Below are 22,098 nucleotides of genomic sequence, written 5' to 3'. Positions count from 1 at the left end.
GAAACTACTGAGTTACATATAATCCTGTCAATCATGAACAAAAGCTTGCGTTATCAAACAATACGCATATAAGTGCACCAAACTCACTTCAAAAAGACATTAAACACGTTACAAAGGTGCTCTTAACTCAAAAAGCGTCAAAAGTATTCCGGAAACAACACGTAAATAAAAACAACTCTTAAAACGTCGATATCTCTGTACATCGACAAATCTCAAAACTCTCAAAATCAAAAAAATCTTTGTTTTTTTCGTCAGCTCGTTTGAAAAAATGGCTGCACATATTGTTTTCAAACTTGCTGTGCTGATTGGTGCTGATGTGAACTTGTGCACTGAAATTTCTAAATTTGTATTGGTTAACTGTCATGGCCGCTATCGAGGGTCAAAATTGGACGGGGGGGGGGGTAATAACCCCTTTCTGAGGGTCTGGGCTTTCAAATTTGTTACTGTATATAGTACTGCCTAAGTGCAATAAATTTCGCCAATAACAACTTTAGCGGTCAAGTGACTTTTTCTGTTATGTCCATTTAAAAATATGCTGACTCTGCATTTTTCTCATTAAAATCTCTTCTTCTACTGAACATGGCCGGTCGCTATGAAACTTAGTATATAGCTTCTACTAATCTATATCTACTTAGTTCGAAAAACAAAATTTGATTGGTCCATTAATGTGGTCGCCATCTTGGATTAAGTGAAAACCGGAAGCGGCCATTTTGACCACTTTGTGTCGGTCTAGAAGTCCCAATTTGTGTTGTGTTGCACCTGTAGCCTATGCCTATCCTTAATGAGGTAAAAGAACATTAGTGATCACGTGACTTTTGCCGCTATTTTGTTTTTTTCGAAAACAAGACTAAATTCTTTAAAAATATTCTTCTCATAAAGTTGCAGACCGATTGACATGAAATTTGGCATGCATATCTGTTTCAAGTTTGTGCAAAAAAGTTGATTGGTCACGTGGTTTGGCCGCCATTTTGCATTATTAACAAAAATGACCAAAAGTTTGTGCATTTCTTTCTCATTGGTGCTTCAACCAATTAACTGCCGATTTTGTATATAACAAGTCTGGTCCTAGTTGCATATGAGAAAAATAATACATTTTCGACCAGTCACATGGTTTAGCCGTCATCTTTGATTATAGAAAAAACTGACCAAAAGTGTAGGCATTTGTTTCTCAAAGGTGCATTCACAGATCAACTAAATAAATATGTATGTGACATGTGGTCATAGCTTTATATGAAATGTTGATCCTTCACGTGGTTTGGCCGTCATCTTGGATTTTGTGAAAACAGGAAATAGGCAATTCTTTGTTTTATAGTGGAAGCTAGAGCCAGTGTAGCTGTATAGTGGTGGCTGGAGTCAATGTAGTTGTATAGTGGTGACTGGACTCAGTGTAGCTGTATAGTGGTGACTGGAGTCAGTGTAGTTGTATAGTGGTGGCTGGATTCAGTGTAGCTGTATAGTGGTGGGTGGAGTCAGTGTTGTTGTATAGTGGTGGCTGAAGTCAATGTAGTTGTATAGTGGTGGCTGGAGTCAGTGTAGTTGTATAGTGGTGGCTGGAGTCAATGTAGTTGTATAGTGGTGGCTGGATTCAGTGTAGCTGTATAGTGGTGGCTGGATTCAATGTAGCTGTATAGTGGTGGCTGGATTCAATGTAGTTGTATAGTGGTGGCTGGAGTCAGTGTAGCTGTATAGTGGTGGCTGGAGTCAATGTAGTTGTATAGTGGTGACTGGAGTCAGTGTAGCTGTATAGTGGTGGCTGGATTCAATGTAGTTGTATAGTGGTGGCTGGAGTCAGTGTAGCTGTATAGTGGTGGCTGGAGTCAATGTAGTTGTATAGTGGTGGCTGGATTCAGTGTAGTTGTATAGTGGTGGCTGGATTCAGTGTAGCTGTATAGTGGTGGCTGGATTCAGTGTAGCTGTATAGTGGTGGCTGGATTCAGTGTAGTTGTATAGTGGTGGCTGGATTCAGTGTAGCTATATAGCAGTGGCTGGAGTCAGTGTTGTTGTATACCAGTGGCTGGAGTCAGTGTAGCTGTATACCAGTGGCTGGAGTCCGTGTAGCTGTATACCAGTGGCTAGAGTAAGTGTGGTTGTATACCAGTGGCTGGAGTCAGTGTAGCTGTATACCAGTGGCTGGAGTCCGTGTAGCTGTATAGCGGTGGCTAGAGTAAGTGTGGTTGTATACCAGTGGCTGGAGTCAGTGTAGTTGTATACCAGTGGCTGGAGTCAGTGTAGCTGTATACCAGTGGCTGGAGTCAGTGTAGTTGTATACCAGTGGCTGGAGTCAGTGTAGCTGTATACCAGTGGCTGGAGTCCGTGTAGCTGTATAGCGGTGACTGGGGTCAATGAAGCTCCATAGTCAGTGTTGCTAGTGGTCAGCTTAGCAGTGGATGGAGTCAGTGTAGTTGTATCGTGGTAACTGGTACCAGTGTAGCTGTATAGCAGTGGCGTGCTTGTAGTTTTTTAACCATTCCCGCTGCATATTTCTTCTGCAAACGTTCCATGTTACTTTTGTCAGTGAAGAGATTGAAAATCAAGACATTTTCAAGACAGTCGATCAATTCAATATTCTTAGAGTCGCTAAGCATTTGTCTCCTACTTGCAGTCTGCTTCACCATTGCAAGTCTATGGTCACTTGCTTCGCTGAAACCTTTTTTTACAAGCTATGTAGTCTATGACTGAAGGCACTTTCATGTAACTACTTGATCTAAACCTATCTACAATTCAATGAAACTATTATTATAATGTCACATGTTTTCGCTGGTGGTGTGGGCAGCAATGTTGCATTTATTAAGATTGAAGTCTTATGCAGCATACAGGAAACACACAAAAAATTGAGTAAATTGTGGTTGATAATCTTGGGTCTTTATTTCGTTGATGTCTATGTAAGAACAGATCAGAGAGAGTTGTTGAAAAAACAACTTTCAATAAAGTTCTCATACATTTATAAATCTTGATAATAAAATGACTCAAGGCGCATTTATACATACAACTCATATCTGAAAAAAAAGAATTAAAAATATCACTTCAGAAACAATACAACTTAAGAAACAATACATAGATATAACTCAAAGATGACAATGTTTCAAACATGATAAGAAGGATGGCAATATAAAATAATAGCATTGTGATGGATTTTCCGAGACAAATACAAACAAATTTGACATGTGAGGGCGCAACTCAGAAATAGGCAGACAAATACTCTGTTACTGAATAAACAATGTTTCTGGATATAAAACCAGACAATAAGGGTGAATAAAGGCTGAAATATTTGAGGTTCAAATACCACGGGTCACAGTAGTAAAGGATCACTGAACAGGTTTGTATGGAGTATGCAGCAATCCTCCATATGACTGAAAACATACTTCTTTGAGCAATCGGAGTTTACTCAGTATGGAACACATTGCATCGTGCGGGAGTCCTAGTTTGACCAAAATGCCTTGTTTGCTGTGTGCTCATGGAGGGGGGTGGGTCAAAAAATGAATTGACTATTTGATTGAAACATAGACAGATATAGCCATTCTGACTCGTCTGGAGATATAGCTGAAATTCGAGAAACTTAAAGGATGTGAGATGATTCAGTGAATATTCCCATTGAATTAATTTGTGAATCCCCTATCTCAAACACGGCTAATACCCAGAGATATAGTTATTGTTAATCAACAGTTAACCCAAAGTTAATTTCAACTCAGGATTCACCATTAACTATACCTAAACCTCTAAACTCAAATTGATTATACTTTATTTTGATTATATTACATGGATTAGACACTTCATTGGCAGGTTTGCTTGCCTATTGGTTTTCCATATTAGAGGCTGCTAACTTGCATATTTATGAAGATTATGTAATTCTAATTCCATTAAAATTGTCTCTTACAATTTCCCCGGAACCTAAAAACACGGTATAGACATTTCACCTATTATATTTGCTTGTTCTAGTTATGGAGAGTATAGAAATTTAGCGGATATTTTGTTTATGCAAATTAGAGCAATAAAATTCAAAATATGGACGAATATAGTAGACGTGATTTTTAGTGGTTACAATGGCGGACAAGAATCGACCAATAAAAGTAGCATGTGGAAACGTGTTATCAAACTACATGCATTTAACTGCTAGTTAAAAACTGCATTCATTTTGGGAGAAATCTGAATGGTCTTCTTAGCTTTCCCAGAGTTCAAGTCTCGCTTCTTACCACCGCTGCGGTATTGAGTCACGGTATGAATCATGTGATTGGGCGAGAAAAGTCATTAAATATGCGAAATCAAATCAATATAGGAATTCATTAATCTACATCATTAAAAGTGGATGTTAATTTTCAAAATAAACTTTAAAATTGAGAAGACTCGGTTAAAGCAGATGGGTCGTCACCTGCGCACACGCGTGAATTAAGCCCGAAGCAACGATAACAACGCAAGCTAAAAACGCAAAGGCTCGTGGGTAGACGCATGTTTGTAAACAATGACACGCTATGGCCATCTGACGCATGCGCAGGTGACAACTCTTCCGCTTTAATTCCAACAACTCTGTGCCATTTGAAGTCGTAATTTTATAATGATAACACATTATATAAATAGCTTAGTCATACATCCATTTGTATAAGCTGCCGAGCTTCGCTGGTTCAGGAATAAATATGTAATAATTAGCATTATTTTGAAAAGCTACACACTCACTAGCAACTCGGCCGCTGATATGTTGATAGGAGTGGAGATAGTGATCGTACAGTTTATACACAACAGATCTCGCAACGCTATCAGCTGATGGTCCACTTAATAATAAGATATACTGCTCGTTATCAATAATAACTGGACACGCCATCGTTGCCGCGAACGTGGGAATCATCTGGTGTAACGTGAACTGGTTTCCTCGCCAGATGTAAAGCGCTGATTGTACCTGCTGTGTATCATCATCGACGTTCTGCGTGATCATGTCCATTAGGTAAAGGGCGCCATCTGGAGACATAAATGGGACAGCGGCAAAAGAACTTCCCTTCACTGGCATGGTTTGATACAGCGAAAACTCGCGAGTAGATTGGTCGAGTTGGTAAACTTTGGTTTGTTCGTCTGCAGTACTACTAGACTCAGCAACGACTAGATACGTGTTGGTAGGGGTAGAAAAGGATGTAGTCTGCATCACTCCGTTCAAGGAAATCTCCTGGGTGCGCTCAAACTGGCTTGATTGAAATTCAAAGATTTCGACAGTACTGTCGCCAAAAGGCGGTCGAGTACATAATGAAATAAAATACGTATCGTAAATATCCGCCTTAAAAGCGTGGATATCAATGTGATGGGAAGAGAGTGAAGACAACCTCTGGTATAACTGGAAACTAGCCCCGTCCCATTTGTACACGGTTGAGTTGGCACCGACAGCGTTCGAAGCAAAGGCAAGATAGTGATCATTGTCAATTTGAAAATGTTCTACGTCATCAACGGATTTGACGTCATCAATTGACTGATGCTCCGAGAAGGCATCATTTTCGAATTTGTACAAAAGAACAATATTATCCATTCTGTTCGGCGCCGCTAAGTAGGTCGTGTCATCGATGTTGAATGCGTCAAGTTTATACGCCTCTCCCGTGGGTAGCACAGCCTTTCTTGTGAACTCGTCAGTCACAAATTTAACAGGGGGAGTGACCTGCCCGCAATCTGGACCTAAAAAAATATGAATAAATCAATACACTGTATACTACGAACTCTCGTACTTGGTGATACTTAGTGGTCATTCGAGGCTAATATCGGAGAAACTTGTGGTATTGCAAGGCAAATAGTGATTATTGGCGTATAGCATTGATATAATATAAGTAAGTGTTGTTTCGTGGTGCACATCTCATACATTTTGTTTCCCTATATTTTGTTTTCTCGTATGCAGTTGATTTGGCCACTGAGCTGTATTCGAATAACACAACGTCTTGTATTCATGTATGCGAAAGCTATGTCGTACTGTTCTAGTACGAGGTTCGAATGTGGAGAAATGGTGGCATGTATAACATGATACAATGTTTAGCTTCTGAGACTAGTCGATTCATTCAAACTCGGAACAAAGGATTGATTTGAGCTGCATATATTAAGATAATTAATATTCAAATCGTATATACACAAAAAATAAACTATAAGCCGTTTGATAATACGAAGGATCAGACTCCCGGCTGACGCTAGAGCGTACCATAGAAAAATGTCCGACACAGAATGCCATAAAATTGCAGAAATGGCCGAAATTTACATTTATCTTTATTGTTTTACAAACCATATTTGTTAAAATGTGCTACAGAAGGTTCTTTGACAGATTTAAATTTTACAGATCGTTTGCACGCTTAATGTCGTCCACATGTGGAATATTTATTCATTTGTGCCATAAACCTATACCATGAAGTCTCGACAAAGGAATGTAAGGTCTATGCATGTCATAATAATGCATTGTAGGATGGAATGAATGAGTATTAGAGAAATAAACATACCTTCATCATCTCTATATTTACAATCAAGTCGACCATCACACGTCAGTGATGACGCAATGCAGTGATCTCCATGGCACTGATAAGTATCAGACCCAGCACAGTCTGTGACACCTGCAACATAAAACACGTTAGTATACGGCGTGCGCAACAAATGAATAAATGGATGGGCGGGCGGATGGGCGATGGATGGACGGACGGGCAACGGACAGACGGACGGACAGCTGACTGATTGATTTGATTTAATGACATTTTAGATTCTCGACACTATACCCCGGGACATCTATTTCTGTAGGCAGCATAATTACGATCCCTTGCAACACTCCACATATATGTCAATGCGTGGCAACATTGGTCCAATTTATTGTAATTCATAATCTGGGAGCAGTTGTTGAACATATTGCAGTAACAATAAACCAGCTATCATATACTACAAAATCCATCAGTATCAAACAAAAACAATAACAAAAACCGACAACATTTTTTATTCATTTGTTGGTAATGGTGAAACGCTGTTCATCCCTTTACAAAATTAATACCTGACAATTTAGAATAACGGAAATTAGGTGCATAATGCAAGTTCCGTGCAGTATTTGTACTCTAAATATATAACATTATCAACAAATTTTGAGAAATACACCCCATATAATATAATGACATCGCCTTTGATTTCTCCAGGCGATCTTGAGAGTTGTATCTGACCAGTCAATTTCAGTAAAAAGCCAACTTTCAAACGAGTTTAAACTCGGCTCTGAACTGATATTTGCATAAAATGTATAAATATTTGAGACAATAAATTAAGGTAAACCAAAAATACAGAAAGTGCGGGTAGAAAGTGTATGTTTTTATCTACTGTTTGTGGATTATACAGTTACATAGCTAAGTTCTGCAGTATTAAAATAAACATATATTTCACTGATCACAGACAGATGCCAATGGTTTTATGAAAACAATGCGTGTATATACATGCGTGTATTCATACAGATTCAACAGATGGCATGTTATACTCGTAATAGTGAATGAAGACAAAGGAACGTATTAATACAGACGCGGTATTTACACTTGAAATTACACACAAGAAAATAGCAATACGGTCTCAAATTTCATGTTTTTATTCAAAGTTGTTTAACGTTTACAACAACGAGTAAGGATCATCGTAAATAGTTTTGACATGAACAGTTATGCAAACTGTGCTTAAGCCATGCACATACGCATAAATATTACTATTAGTATACCCAGAACTATCAATATACGTTACACAGGTGGAAACAAACGGCTCTACCACTTATCAATTGTTGGCGATCGTCCCTCTCCCTTTCTGAAATTATGCCACGTTCATTCAAATAAGTGCGCATATCAGATAGATGCAGTCTCATTCACTGCTTGGGCATAGGCTCACTACCAGGCCGCTAACCTCGATGGAATTGAACTACACGCGTGTATGTTTATGTTAGTCATTGGTATAACCCCGTCCATAAAGTTACAATAGCAATGCATTAGCCAATTACATTACATTATAATGATTCTGTTTAAAGTAATTTCATTGATATATTTAATAGCAAAACGACGCAATTAACTATAAATAAAATAATAATATTAATTTTGATAAAACTCTCCAATTTAACTTCAATAGAAAATTCCATAGAAAAATGTCGTTTCTGCTCAATATAAATGCCAATCTTCAATTATATATTTATTTCAATTTATTTCCAACTTTGTCGTAACATAACTGTTATATTACATAAGTATCAATAATTGTGCACTGCCGTTAAATAATCTCAGGTCAATTCCTTATTAAGAAAACGCACATTAAAATCGTCGGAACAGAATATTTGTACTTTTTAGGATGGCGTAGCATGGACTACGACTGACTGGCAGGTTGAATCATGTGAATATGCAAATAGGAGATAGCCAGTTCACATTTTCAGCGAAATTTATATTTTTAGATGTGTTTTCTCTCTCTTAATCAGAACAACGGGTACTTACCAGTCTGACAAGGTATTTCGTCATGGTTGTCATGACAGTGCATCACTCCATCACATACGGCATTCATATCAATACATCTTTCCAGACAGCAATAGTATTGATCTGGTTTATCCCAAAGATATGGCGCTATGGGTGGAATAGTATGTAATTAGTATTTCGTACAAAATACGAGAATCTCAGAATGATTCGCGAAAATAACATTATTCAAGTAATGCAACCGAGTTTATTCTAAGCCGCGATTTATCATTTTATTGAACTGTTACGACCCATCAATTACATGTTTTTTAAGTGTTGCATTTGTTCAGTTTAAGCTAACATTTCACGTGAATGTGCTAAAAACACAACAAATTATACATCGTCTTTCAAATCAGAGTTAGTCACCTAGCATTATTATTTGTAAGCAATATAAATAATGTTGCATGAGTATATATTATCAATATTGTAAAAAATGAATATTTCTTGAATCAACAAATAAATCTCTTATTTCAAATCATTGTTGACCAAAAGTTATGAATGCGCGCCAGATGTTATGTAATAGCAGTATTATATTCTTTAATATTATTTTATGTCTGTTAATACATAAATATAAATATATCTATTAAACATAAATATTTTGTGAAGACGAAGGTGTATGTAATTCCTATATATTTCTATGTACTGTAAATATCAAGTAGGAATACCATCTCTATTGCCCTGGTTTATTGCCTAATACCTAACGACTATACTGAGTGCACTATTAGAAATGGAGTTCCCATGAATCAATTGTATAGGCCGTCGCGCTTGTTGGCGTTTTGTGCGCGCTCGCGTTTTGCACGCGACCACTGACTGGTAAAAACCGGTTCTTCGCATCCAAATAGGCGTTGTTCACTGCTTCTACTAAATATTCATGTATGTGTTCTTGTTAATAAAACAGCATATGGCGATGTTGTCGCACAGATCAATGACCAGTATTATTGGGAAGGAAATCTAATTCGACTAATTTTATAGGACTTACGAAGTGTTGTCGGTGGTTGTGTTGTAGGACAGTTTATTTCGTCTGTTCCATCATTACACTGTTCAATATCGTCACAATATTGTTCATTCGGAAGACATGTATCGACATCGCATAGGAAATGAGAACTGAAGTCACATTCCATGGGAGCTATGTAAAAACAAAAACAATGCAATTTTGTTAAATGGGTAATAATAAAGGTCATGTTAGACGATTACCTTTTATTCTATCATTGTTTGCCCAGCCAATCACAAGCTCGTCACACCAGCATGTGTTCCAAAAAAATAATGAAGATTATCTTACAGAGATATTATCTCATATTGGCTGAATTCTGGAATGTACTTTAATATACACGGAGAAATTGAACAACGGTATAAATGGCTACAAGTCGAGTGACTAATAAATTTCGAAGTGAGGTAATCTGCGTACGCTTTTAAATAATCATTCTACTATTAATTAGAATAGTATACACATCTTCTTGGGTTAATATTTCATATTTGTTGTATGATGCAAAAACAAAGTTTTAGTTTGACTAAAACTAATTACTCCCCCCCCCCGTTAATCAACCCTATAACTTGTGTTTTGTGTGTGTGTTTAGAAAACTTACTAGTGGATAGTTGTGTTGTAGGACAGTCTTCTTCATCCGATCCATCATTACACTGTACATCACCGTCACAATATTGTTCAATCGGAATACACGTGTTGACATCACACGCAAACTGAAATAGCTCGTTGCACTCTACTGCCGCTACAATAGAATAAGACCACAATTGTTATTACGTAACGTGTCATTGAAAAGAAATTGAATATATTCACCCTATTTGTTTTTAAGCCACGGTAAGTCAGAATGTACAGTGTCGAGTATATCTTTCAAAAATTTGCATACAATATCCGGACATTTGTGTGTCTCAATAGCTTTCCCTTCAGGTTCATTTGTTCAGTTTATAGTTCGTTCATATTTGCAGATAATCACAGTTACGTAATAATCTTCTTTTTGACGCAGTTAGTAGTGTATCGCGCTTAGTATATTAAACAATTTAGCACCGTTCAAAATCATCTAATATGAAAAACACATTTTCGTAATATGCCTACAGTTTGGTCAGGCGGTTACTTGCATGAAACCTTTACTTGTTGGGGGCTTCATGTTGTTTAGACTTACACATTATCGTCAACACAACCATGTTTTACATCAAATTCGAATAAATGTGAGCGGGAAACCGAAACCTGTGACCGTGTCACAGACAATGGTTTATTATTGCAACACACATTTAGCATTTACTAGCCTTTTGCAATCAGATTTATGTTTTGAATATACGATGCTTTTTATGCTATCATATACAATAACACTGAAGTGAAATGAACTACCGGAAATGATTTAACGAGTCTTTGGTTGAAACCAATTATGCTGTCAAATGTTGAACTATTTATTTTTAGTGTAACAAATTAAAACGGATCGAGAATACTTTTATTAATAAATAGAGGTGCACATATTTTATGTGCATATATTTGCATGTGTTTTACATAATTGATGCAAGCTGCAAACAATTATTCTTCTAGATGAGTGTCTACGCAGTTTATTATTACAGTACATGTTAAGAAGAACCACTTTTGCTCAAAAGAGTTTAGTTGTGCAAATTAGCCAAACAAGAAATACAATTTGAAATAGCTCAGTATCCCTTGCCCGATTGTTTCGATGTTTTGAGATAGAAAAAAACAAAACATTGCGTTTCTTCCTAAAACGTTTTTGCATTTGTTGATATATTTAAACAGAAATTAAATTAAAAAGAACGCATCTGCGTGTAATTTTGGCAAAAGTGTAGATTATACATTTTTGATTAATTGTTGTATGACAATCAAACAAACTGTGACACTGTTTTATTTAACAAGCGTTAGCATAAGTAAATAATTGTATAAACTCATTTTTAAGCCTATTTAAAATATTAACCGTAATGTTGATAAGCTGCAATATACAGTTTTCTAAATGTCACCTTTGTCATCTATAAGATCATCCATAAAGCGTGTTTGTCACGTGAACAATAATTCAAGTAAGGGTGTAACTCGTCAAATAAACAATGTGGAACATATGTACCAAATCAAGACTTACTTGTGACTTGCTCTGTTGTTGTGCAGTTTACCTCATCCGTGCCGTCTTCACATTGTACCACGCCGTCACAATACTGTTCAAGTGGAAGACATGTATCGACGTCGCAATAAAAATAGGATACAATGTCGCGTTCTGTTGTAGCTAGAATAGAGAAAAGGGTGTTTTGTGCTTATGCAATCGAAATATACAACATTACGAAATAGCCTCAAACTTCTGCTAGTGTGATAGCTGTTACACTACACTACACTACACTACACTACACTACACTACACGGCACTACACTACAATACACTACATTGCACTTACATGTGTCCGATGTAGGGCAGTCAGCTTCATCGGATTCATCATCGCATTGAACACTGCCGTCACAATATTGCTCAATTGGAAGACACCTATCCCCATCGCATACGAAATGAGAACGTTCTTTGCACTCTGCAGGAGCTAATGTGAAAGAAAAGCGAAAACGTTTTTGTTAACGGAAATATACATTCATTATGTTAGTTTAATAATCGACTTTTAACAATTATACCCAAGTTTATAATATCAATAATCATTGACCCAGAACTCCCCCAGAAAATGTTGAAAATGACCTGCAAAAGTTGAGGTGGTCGATGTTTGGAGCAAATCAATAACGTTGTTTACATGACAACTAGTCTGCGGACATCTTCTCCGCTGAAAATTATGGGGTACAAAATTTATATCACTGAATCAAGCTATCTGGGGTTCAGGGAATAGTTTCCCATGAGAGTACTGCAACCCAGCCTACAAACATCCCAGATATTCATTTCTAAACAATTAACAGAAGTATATAATTATATATATAGCAAGTACGAACACCGGATAACTTGAGTGTATCGATATTATCAACGCCTTTGTTTTGTCACAATGCATGTAAGTTACGGTAAGCCTCGTAAGTTTCGTCACAACGTGAGGCATTTTGGCGTGGTCAGCCGTCCTATAAATGAGAGGATCAGCATGATTGTAAGCTAAAAATCAAGGTGTCTGAAAAATATTGTATCACTCAGCAAATCACAACTATGTTTCTGAGTCAGGAATGAAGGTGTCATATATGAATTTAGAAAAAAAAAATATTACCTGTCTGAAGATCATACTGACATATAAACGGTTTCTTTGAGTTACATGGTATATCATCCCATGAAAAATTCGCATCGTTCCTGTAAAACACGACATCATAGGTAAAACGTTAACGGACACCGCTCATGGGAGCTGGTCTATTGTGAAACCCATCTAGACATTGACAAAAAATACTACAAATGTCGCTTTCAATCATCAACTGATTTTACGATTATATACCATTGCCATGATAACGCATATTCCTTGTATTATGTTTTATTTTCATGTTCATCATTGACATTATTGTAATAAGTTAAATTGAACTTAAACTTGACGTGATCAATGTATATAATATAGCGAGTTCGGTATCACGTGATATTTAAAATTTGCATGAATATACGAAAATCATACCAGTGCAATTAAAGTGTGACTCAAGTAAAATAAAGCAGCACGGACCAAAAATGTCAACAAAAATAAGAGACGCACGTGTTGCTTGCATTATTGAGAAACATTAACTTAGAATTTTGCTTTTCTATCAGGATAAACAGCCACCCGATGGGGCTATGTACTTATCTCCGCAGATCCCAACAGCGTGACGAAGTCATAAATTCGAGATCCTCCATTGAAGACTCACCTCATTATCACGCAATCTTCGAGAGCAGGCCGTTTACCAACAGGTCGATTATTCATGAAATGCGTATAGCAGGCAGGTCTCACCCGGTTATACATCCATGTACCTTCATTCCATTTATCGTATACACCAATCCAGTAACTGTAATGGCCGAGATCACTGTATGCTTGCAGAATCCCGGTAATTGTATTCTGCATTTGTTCAGAGTTTATTTGTAGCAATTTACCACCACTGTTTATACACGTCATCTGAGCTTTGCTCCATCGTCGATGGCGCGTGAACACTTGGATTTTGTGGCATTTTGTTTCGTAAGGACCGTACACAGCGTCTGTACATCAGCGTAAATAAAAAAAAGAAACGAGGTTATTTCACTCTACGTATACGTACGTAATACGTACACAGCGCATACTGGATGCTTGAAATTCAGAGATTAAGTAATCGTACATTTTTAGATGGATTAAATTCATCAGCGAAAATAATAACTAGTGAATTGTTTCACACAGTGCTACACCTACATTACTGTACTTTGATTACGTAGCACCGCACAGCACAACACCGCGACACATAGAACAACACCACACATTGGCTCAACGCATAAAAGAGTACCGCATCGCACCGCATAACACAGCAAATCATCGCATAGCACTGCACATAGACAGTAAGTTTATATTTCGAGGTATAGGCTCCAATTCGTTTAACTACCATTTTGTTTTAAACAAGAAGTTTAAGCAACAAAAATAGATTCAAAAATATAAAAAATAAGGATAAATGGAGTCTATACCGACATCGGATTTTAGAGAAATCCTGATGTGTACCCCGCATGACAACACATGTTTTAAATTTAATGATTTTAAATTCCCAATAATTCCGCCACAAAAACATTCAATAATATACAAATAATAATTGATAAGATTAAGTCGTTTATAATATGTACAATGGCATTTACTTACTTGTCCTGGGACGAGGTGGGTGCATAACGACGTCATTACAGTCTTTTTCATCGGATCCATCACTGCAGTCGTTGATATCGTCGCATTTGGCAGACGCTGGTATGCATTTGTTCATGTCATCGCATATCACGTAAGACGGAATGTCACATTCCTCGTCGGCTGTAACACGTAAACATAATACACCTTAACTATTAGTCATGCCCAGCTATCATCAAATAGCTATGATGTCAAACATGACGTGGTAAAAATTGTGTATATTTAATAAAACCAACTGTATTCGGTTGTATGGTCGTTCGACATTCAGACTATGATAAATCTATCAAAAATATAACTTTTTAATTATGGGCGAATACAGATATTGAAACATTATCGACGCTGTGAACGGCCGTTCTTTCATTTGTCCACGTCGCAATGACTTGACCAAAGCGCTTCATCGCTGGATAGCGTAAATGTTCCGGCGGTAATCTTTCCGCGATTTTATTGTCTTCGACTGGCTTTCACATAAAAAAACATGACAATTGATGATTGACGCAATAATATATCTGATGTTATTTAACAACTTACCATTTGTGCGTTTGTATTGACAAATAAAACGCCGTTTCTTGTAACAAGGCGCTATGTCCCACTTGAATTCCGATTTTTCACTGAAAACAAAAATACAATTTAATAAATATAATTATAAAACATTCTATTATTATAAAAAGTGACATTGAATACATATATTAAAACATACATAATTATCTTTTGAAATATGATTACTAATCACCCATACTCGTCATAAATGTCATAGACAAAGATGACTTGGGGAGGTCTAATCTGGCGAAATTTGTCAGATAATTGTTGGTGTCAATTTGGGGGTGCTAATTCCGAGGTTATGCAGGCGTCCGAAGGTGCATTTAGCCTTGATTTCAGTTTAAAATCTCGTCTTCATCAAATTGTTGTAAAACACCGCCCATAAGTGGGAATGGTCATCTTAAAATGTGTCAAACAAACCTAATCAATTTGGTGGTGATGATTCAGAAGAATGTTATACGGTCGTTCAGTCGTTCAGGGGAGAAAATGACTAGTTTCAAACCTCGTTGAATCATTGTGAAACTCAACCCGTAGCCCCTAACTGCTAAATATTGTTTATTATACACACATTCGAATTCAGATAATTTAGATCTAATATTGCAATTCGATTTTGCCTCAATTGTGTAAATATGGATAACTAATGTAGAAGATTTAGTTAATAACTGTTTTTAATGACCGCATTGTTCCAGAACACGTTATACTTGTTCTATGGTGTTCAAAGGCAAACTAGCGGACTGTAAGCTTATGTAGCTCCACTGTTTAAGATGCGTAATGTAAAGGAAATGCCAAGGTAATCGAGCTAGCCGTTAAAAAAAGAAGTTAAAAGCAGTTTTCAAACAGTCCAAAAAAGCAACAATTAGCCAAAATGTAAAATTAATTCACTAAACTGTGTCCTTAACTAGTTCTTGAATATGCATTTACAGGCTGCTTGAGAGTAATCGTTTCAGCTCTCCAAACAACCTTTTATTTCAACAACCTTGTTTTTTTAGAAAGCATCGATAAAACAATTAAAAAATATATGGTAGCATTTCAGAAAGATTGAAAAGTGGATATGTTTTCAATACGGCTATCTATAGAAACCAGAAGTCAGAAAGCTCCAGAAAAAAAGAAGTCCAAACGTTCTGAAGAATGTGACGTTTAATTGGACATCTGGGTGCCTTCATTTAGGTAAATGCCAGCATGATGCAAACATGACATCGGTATTTTTTCCTGTGGTTCGACCCGGAACCACTAAGCAGCGGATGTCTCACAAAGAGGGTTAAAATATACATCAAGCGAATTAAGACGTAATATAAAAGTAAAAAGGTAATATGAACTGAAAAAATTAAAAACGTCATATAGTCGGCGTCAGTAGCGGTTGAGTTCGGCGTCGTAGTGTTGTCATGATCGCGTCGTCTGCAGGAGATGTTGTCGTCGCGGTCGCTTCGTCCTCCGAAGTAGTTGAATAAATACCAACTGTGAGAGTATTAGATTGAATAAAGGAAATATTAAAATAACTGAAATCATTGTAGAAGTATTCGATTGAATAAATGAAATATTAAAATAACTGAAATCATTGTAGAAGTATTCGATTGAATAAAGGAAATATTAAAATAACTGAAATAATTGTAAAAGTATTCGATTGAATAAAGGAAATATTAAAATAACTGAAATGATTGTAGAAGTATTCGATTGAATAAAGGAAATATTAAAATAACTGAAATAATTGTAAAAGTATTCGATGAAATAAAGGAAATATTAAAGTAACTAAACACCTTCCACCATTTAAGGAAATATTAAACTAACTGAAATAATTGTAAAAGTATTCGATTAAATAAAGGAAATATAAAAATAATTAATCACCCTCCACCATTTTCAAAAGACTCCACCCTCCACATTTAAGCGTTGGCGAGAAGTCAGTTCACACCTTCTGGCACATGAATTCACACTACGTGGACAAATTGTAATGCAAGAACAAAGAAATTTGAGTCGGCGTGGGTTCCCACGCCTGCTTCCGTTTTCGCAGTGTGGTGTTAAAATGCCAGCATGATGCAAACATGACATCGTGGGTTCCCACGCCTGCTTCCGTTTTCGCAGTGTGGTGTTAAAATGCCAGCATGATGCAAACATGACACTACAATGTCAAGTTTATTTAATTGAAGTGTAGTAATTTTCATTTGTTCCCTGCTTTTAAGATATCCTCTATGTTTTAAACCTACAATGATCAATTTGAGATTTTTATGAAGACTCCTGTGTCATATAACACTAAGGCAAAACAAATACAAATGAAATATTGTGTGGCTCTGTATACATTGGTATCAATATACTTCCCATAGAATCAAATATTACGTTTCGGTCTTTCTGTTTCATCATATCTAGAATGAAAATGTACACGCATACATTTTTTCTGAAACTTCCAGTTCCACTAGAACGGACGCAGTGCAATTATATTCTTTCTATAGCTATAATATATTGCATATTAAAATGTTCAGAAACTATACTTTCGAACAATTATAATTACGTTTTCAATTGTAAAAACATATCACGTGACCTTTTGTTCACCAAACGTACCGACGCAAAACTACTCCCGACAAATTAACACTTTTGTGTGGCATCACAATAGCCGATTATTGCAGTCCATACAAGCACGCTGCAATACACATATGTATTAGAAATGCCGTATGCTTAAAAACAAAATATTAAACGTATGCTTGTTGGGAGCGGATACCCTTCGCTACTCATACATTCTTGGATTATAAAACAATACGATAATGACGTGAACCCAACAATCCCCCATGAAGCTGCATGCATTAAAATGTTATAGCAAATACCTTTTGTGTGATTGATTTTTTGATCAAATTATCTAGACAATGTGAACGAAAACAACTTCGGGAACCTTGGGAATATCAATTACATTCCTCAAAAAAGTAAGTAAAATCCTAGTACAAAACAAAACTCTCACGTTCCTGTCTGATATATTCAAGTAAAGGAAGTTGAATAAATAAGTGTTGATATTCACATAAAACAGAAATATGAAATAATAAAATGAACGAATTTACCTGCAAAGTTGAAAGCGACCAGGCTTTCGATTTTCAAGTAAATCAAACTCATGAAACCCCAATACTGTGAATGATTGGTGTAAAAAATGGTAACTACATACCACATAAGCTGCGATGTGTTTGTTTGCTTGTGTTTGAGCTAGAAAACGAACACTATCGACATTACTTACCTCAAGATTACACATTCATCTGTCTTGTGACGTTGAGCCAAAAACTCTTCCTGTGTCCAATTGGTGTAACATACAGGTGTCACGTCATCTGTGTAGATCCAAGTCTTTTTATTTGATCCACTTTTTACACCAACCAAATAATCAAATCGTACATCCTTTTCTGATAGAATCTTTGCTAAGAAATCTTGTTCCGTTTGGCTTTTTATCTCAGCCAAGAATCCACCATCGTTTTTACAAAACGCTCTGGCTTTAACGTAATTCTTCTTTGTATTGACTAGTTTGTATTCGGCACATGGTGACTCAAACGAGTCGAATACCTCTGTAGAGACAACATGAGGTACCTTGTCTTTAGTGGGGAAACGCCTGAACATGAAAATAACTAAACAGGTGATTTAATTATGTAAAGGCATTGTGCGACCTGGTAGCACAGTATTACTTTCATTAATGGGAACTGTGTATCGTTTAAACTGTGCCACGTAAGATATAAATGGAAATGCGCTCAACTCATTATTATTCTAAAAAATCGTGCAATAATGAAATAGATTAGTTTCAATTGATATTTTTCAGTCGCACGATGGTACATCACCATTTAATAACACTTCGATAACGACTTTCGGTTTTCGACATTGTTAAATTCTTTTGTTTTTATGAAGGAAAAACTAAATTTCCACCAAGTAAAATTATATTTATTAAAGTTATTGTTCATACATGAGTTGTAGAACACACTACATAGTTTGTAATTTCATTCAGCTTTTTTCAGTCCTAATTCAAGACAAATAAAATTACAAAAATATCGAAAATATACTAAATTATGTTTTGTCTCTAATTAATATTCCCGTGAAATCAGTAATTATTAAAATTATTATTAGCATGCAAATTATTGCAAATAAACGAAAGAATTTCACAATGTCGAAAACTGAAAGTCTTTATCGTTCTTTGTGTTTAATTCACTTTACACTATTTTGCGCATCCTTTTCTAAAGTGATTTGCATATCTTAATTATACACTTAAGAGGTAAATATCCACAGAACGGAATACATATAAAGTTATATATCAATGATCTGAATACTTACCCACTGCATTTGTAACCTGAAAATCAAAAGAAAATACATCAACTATATACCAAAATTAGTTAATAATGTTATAAACAAAAAAGAATATAATTATAAAAAATTCAGTCTATCTTGCAGAACGATGCATGATGGTTAAAAAGCAAGACGTGCAGACACCGTCTAATGGGAATATGCACACGTCGTGGTTCTAGAGGGATGTGCAGTGACGTATACCTGAACCGCTATTTTAAAAGATTAGATTTTAAAAGTGTTTCAAAGTGAGTAACAAAATACAAAAAAATACACAATTTGCAGTTCAAAGCTAGAATTACCGAAGGTAAAAAAGCACCTGTATTTCCTCGAACCACTTGAAATAAATATCACATTTTCCGAGCGGTATACAACTTACGTACAACAAACCTTGCAATTCAATCAACGCTGAGCCTGGGATAATCATACGACATACCTTGAATTCAAATGATGTGGCTATCAGCCAGAACAGAAAATGCTGCAACCACATTGTTACGATGTCGTGTTAACGTACACAGGCGATTAGAACGTGCCAACGTGCTCGAGTTAAGGTCGGGTCTACTTTCCTGAAGTGCGCGCGTGTCGAACGAACTGCAAGTGAATGGGACTACGTTTTGCCTCTGCACCTTTTATACTCGCACTGTACACCTGTGCGTTCCCCTGGTGCCTACTATTCTCATGCGTACGTGCTGGTAGAACAAATACAACACCGGACGTTTGTAAAACTAAAAGTGCAAAGTCGTTACACCGAGTAATTTATGGTGTCATTAACGGGAAAGCGTCAATGGTAACACATCACAGTCAGAAATGTTGCTAAGATACAGGAATAATGAAATACGTATAAACAATCTCATCGATTGATGTTTTGTAACTTTGTTTTCTGCCCGTGACGTAAATATAACCATGAATAGTCTATGGTATGATTAGCAAGTTGTACTGCCGCTGCCATGACAACAATAATGTTTCCTCCGGCAGCGTACCGGAAGGTAGCGTCATATTTATATAAGCTAGCGGCATACGTTTCTTTATTTTCATTGAGTTAATTTACAGTGTTGCTTGATCAGGGCAAACGTCTACTTGAAATATAATGAAACATGCCCTTGCATTGGAATTGATCATTTTTGAAACACCGCCACCAGCTAAAATATGTTTATCATACAAAGAAAGCAAGCACCAGACGATTTAAAACAAATTACAAGTCACAGTAACGAATTAGGAATTCATATTGGAATAGCAATACTCACATTTTTTCTAGGGCACGCAGACTCTGGGTGGGAATGGTGAAAAACCGATTATATGGAATATTTATAAGATGTCATTATGTGAGAGAGATATTATTAAACGCTTGGAGACCATTTTAGTATAAAGCGCTGTACCTTTTTAGAATTGACAATGTATACATAGGCAGAGATGCGGGGGTTGTATCGCAACTAATTGTTCGATAATATACCGTACTCGACCGCGTCAGCGCCCATGCTCGATTAAGCACCCACCCCCTACGTTCGGGACATTCCTATTCTCGGGTTCATGTTCGGCTAAACGCCCATAATTGCGACTCTATTATAATATTGGGATGGCATCATTTGACATACTCACCAAACGACATCGAAATAGAAGAATCTTACATCAAAACATTATGGTCGCTGTGGCGATTACATTTAGTAAATATCGACGATCATTTGACAATCTAAAAATAGTCAAAACTATCTGTAACCTAAAACGTACTTTACAGAACTTCTATTCATAATTCAACACTTTGCACATGCGCATTTTGCTATCTTTAATAATTATTTTTGTTATGTAACATATTACGACGATCGCCTAATATAAGTGATGAACCATGCAGTTTGCAGCAAGATGATTAAAAGTGAAATTCATCTTGTTTAAATGTGTATGTGTCGGGCGATATGTTACAAGGGTCATCGCATCTGATATTGACTCATCGTTGTATAATTTGACAATCTCGAAACACGAACACTTCATGGCAACAAATAATTATGCAAATATATTTATAAACCCGATAGAATTGAATATCTGAATTATCCTATACTTTAAAACGCCATAGAGAAAAAAAACTGAATTGGAAATGTAAAACAGTATGCATAAATAATTTAAATATTTCATTATTATTGATGCATAATGAATGTAAGGGGATTAGGGTAGGAGTGAATTTGTTTTTATTCTGTTTTTAATTAAATATTCAGTGTACGCGTGAAGCACATTGTATTCTACTTTGACATGGGTGAATTTGTGCACATGTTTTTGTTTGGAGTAAAATTGTGATATCGTTGTTCGTAGTTTTGTTTATGCAAACATGATTTGACGGTAAACGTTTTCTACATTGTAATTAATGAACGTATTAACTTTCACCGGAGATTAGGCTTCCCAGCTGACTTGCTGAGCATGCCGCACATGACGATGGTGTGGGTGAAGCGCGGAAAAGTAAAAAAAACAAAAAAAAACAAAAAAAAAACAATAAACTCTCCGAATCGAAATCACAGACGTAATAAGTCCCCAGTGCTTGTTCGCAATATATTGGCAATATCATATGCATACATTAATATTGTAATAGAAGTTGTTATGATCACAATGAAAAACAATATATGTTGTACTAATTTTACCTCCAATTCCGAGTCTGGTCATTCATATTTACCTTTCCTAATCATATACTCTGAGCACAATTCTGAGAGAAAATTACGGATGATAAAAGGTATAAAAACCATCCTAAATGTCTAAATAAATCAATAAACACGTTACAATATTATGCATTCGACTAATACTATTACTGTTTATATATATAAAATATTGTTATATAGTATTTTATATAATTTTGTTTTTAAATATTAAATTCAACAAAATGTTTTATAGACATACCACGTCATACAATACTAACGTCTAGGATATTCGGAAAGATGAGTTTTATTTATTTCAACTAACAATTGTAGTTGTTTCCAAGTAACAAATCGATAAACTTCTCATTACAATTTACACCACGACAACCTACAGCTATAGCGCTGTCAAGTTATAAACTGATTGAATAGATAACAATGACA

The 22,098-nt window shown here is 36.1% G+C and overlaps 1 protein-coding gene across 1 annotated transcript; it reads right to left on the bottom strand.

Annotated features, from left to right (window-relative positions):
- Positions 1–2,831: 2,831 nt before the first annotated feature.
- LOC144355886 (uncharacterized) lies at positions 2,832–19,569 on the bottom strand. The gene is made up of 14 exons (XM_085508435.1): positions 19,482–19,569; positions 19,037–19,052; positions 17,964–18,282; positions 14,747–14,826; positions 14,183–14,341; positions 13,236–13,560; positions 12,623–12,702; positions 11,834–11,968; positions 11,528–11,668; positions 10,031–10,171; positions 9,427–9,573; positions 8,433–8,558; positions 6,450–6,560; positions 2,832–5,646 (listed from the first exon to the last, which is right to left on the bottom strand). Exons 1-14 carry the CDS (start codon positions 19,533–19,535, stop codon positions 4,574–4,576), a joined length of 2,907 nt encoding a protein of 968 aa, XP_085364561.1. The 5' UTR covers positions 19,536–19,569; the 3' UTR covers positions 2,832–4,573.
- Positions 19,570–22,098: the final 2,529 nt, after the last annotated feature.

This window comes from Saccoglossus kowalevskii, chromosome 15, assembly GCF_978046115.1.
Source record: "Saccoglossus kowalevskii chromosome 15, keSacKowa6.1, whole genome shotgun sequence".
Lineage (NCBI taxonomy): Eukaryota > Metazoa > Hemichordata > Enteropneusta > Harrimaniidae > Saccoglossus > Saccoglossus kowalevskii.
The sequence above is the reverse complement of the archived record's forward strand: the minus strand, read 5'-3'. Positions and strand labels throughout refer to the sequence as shown.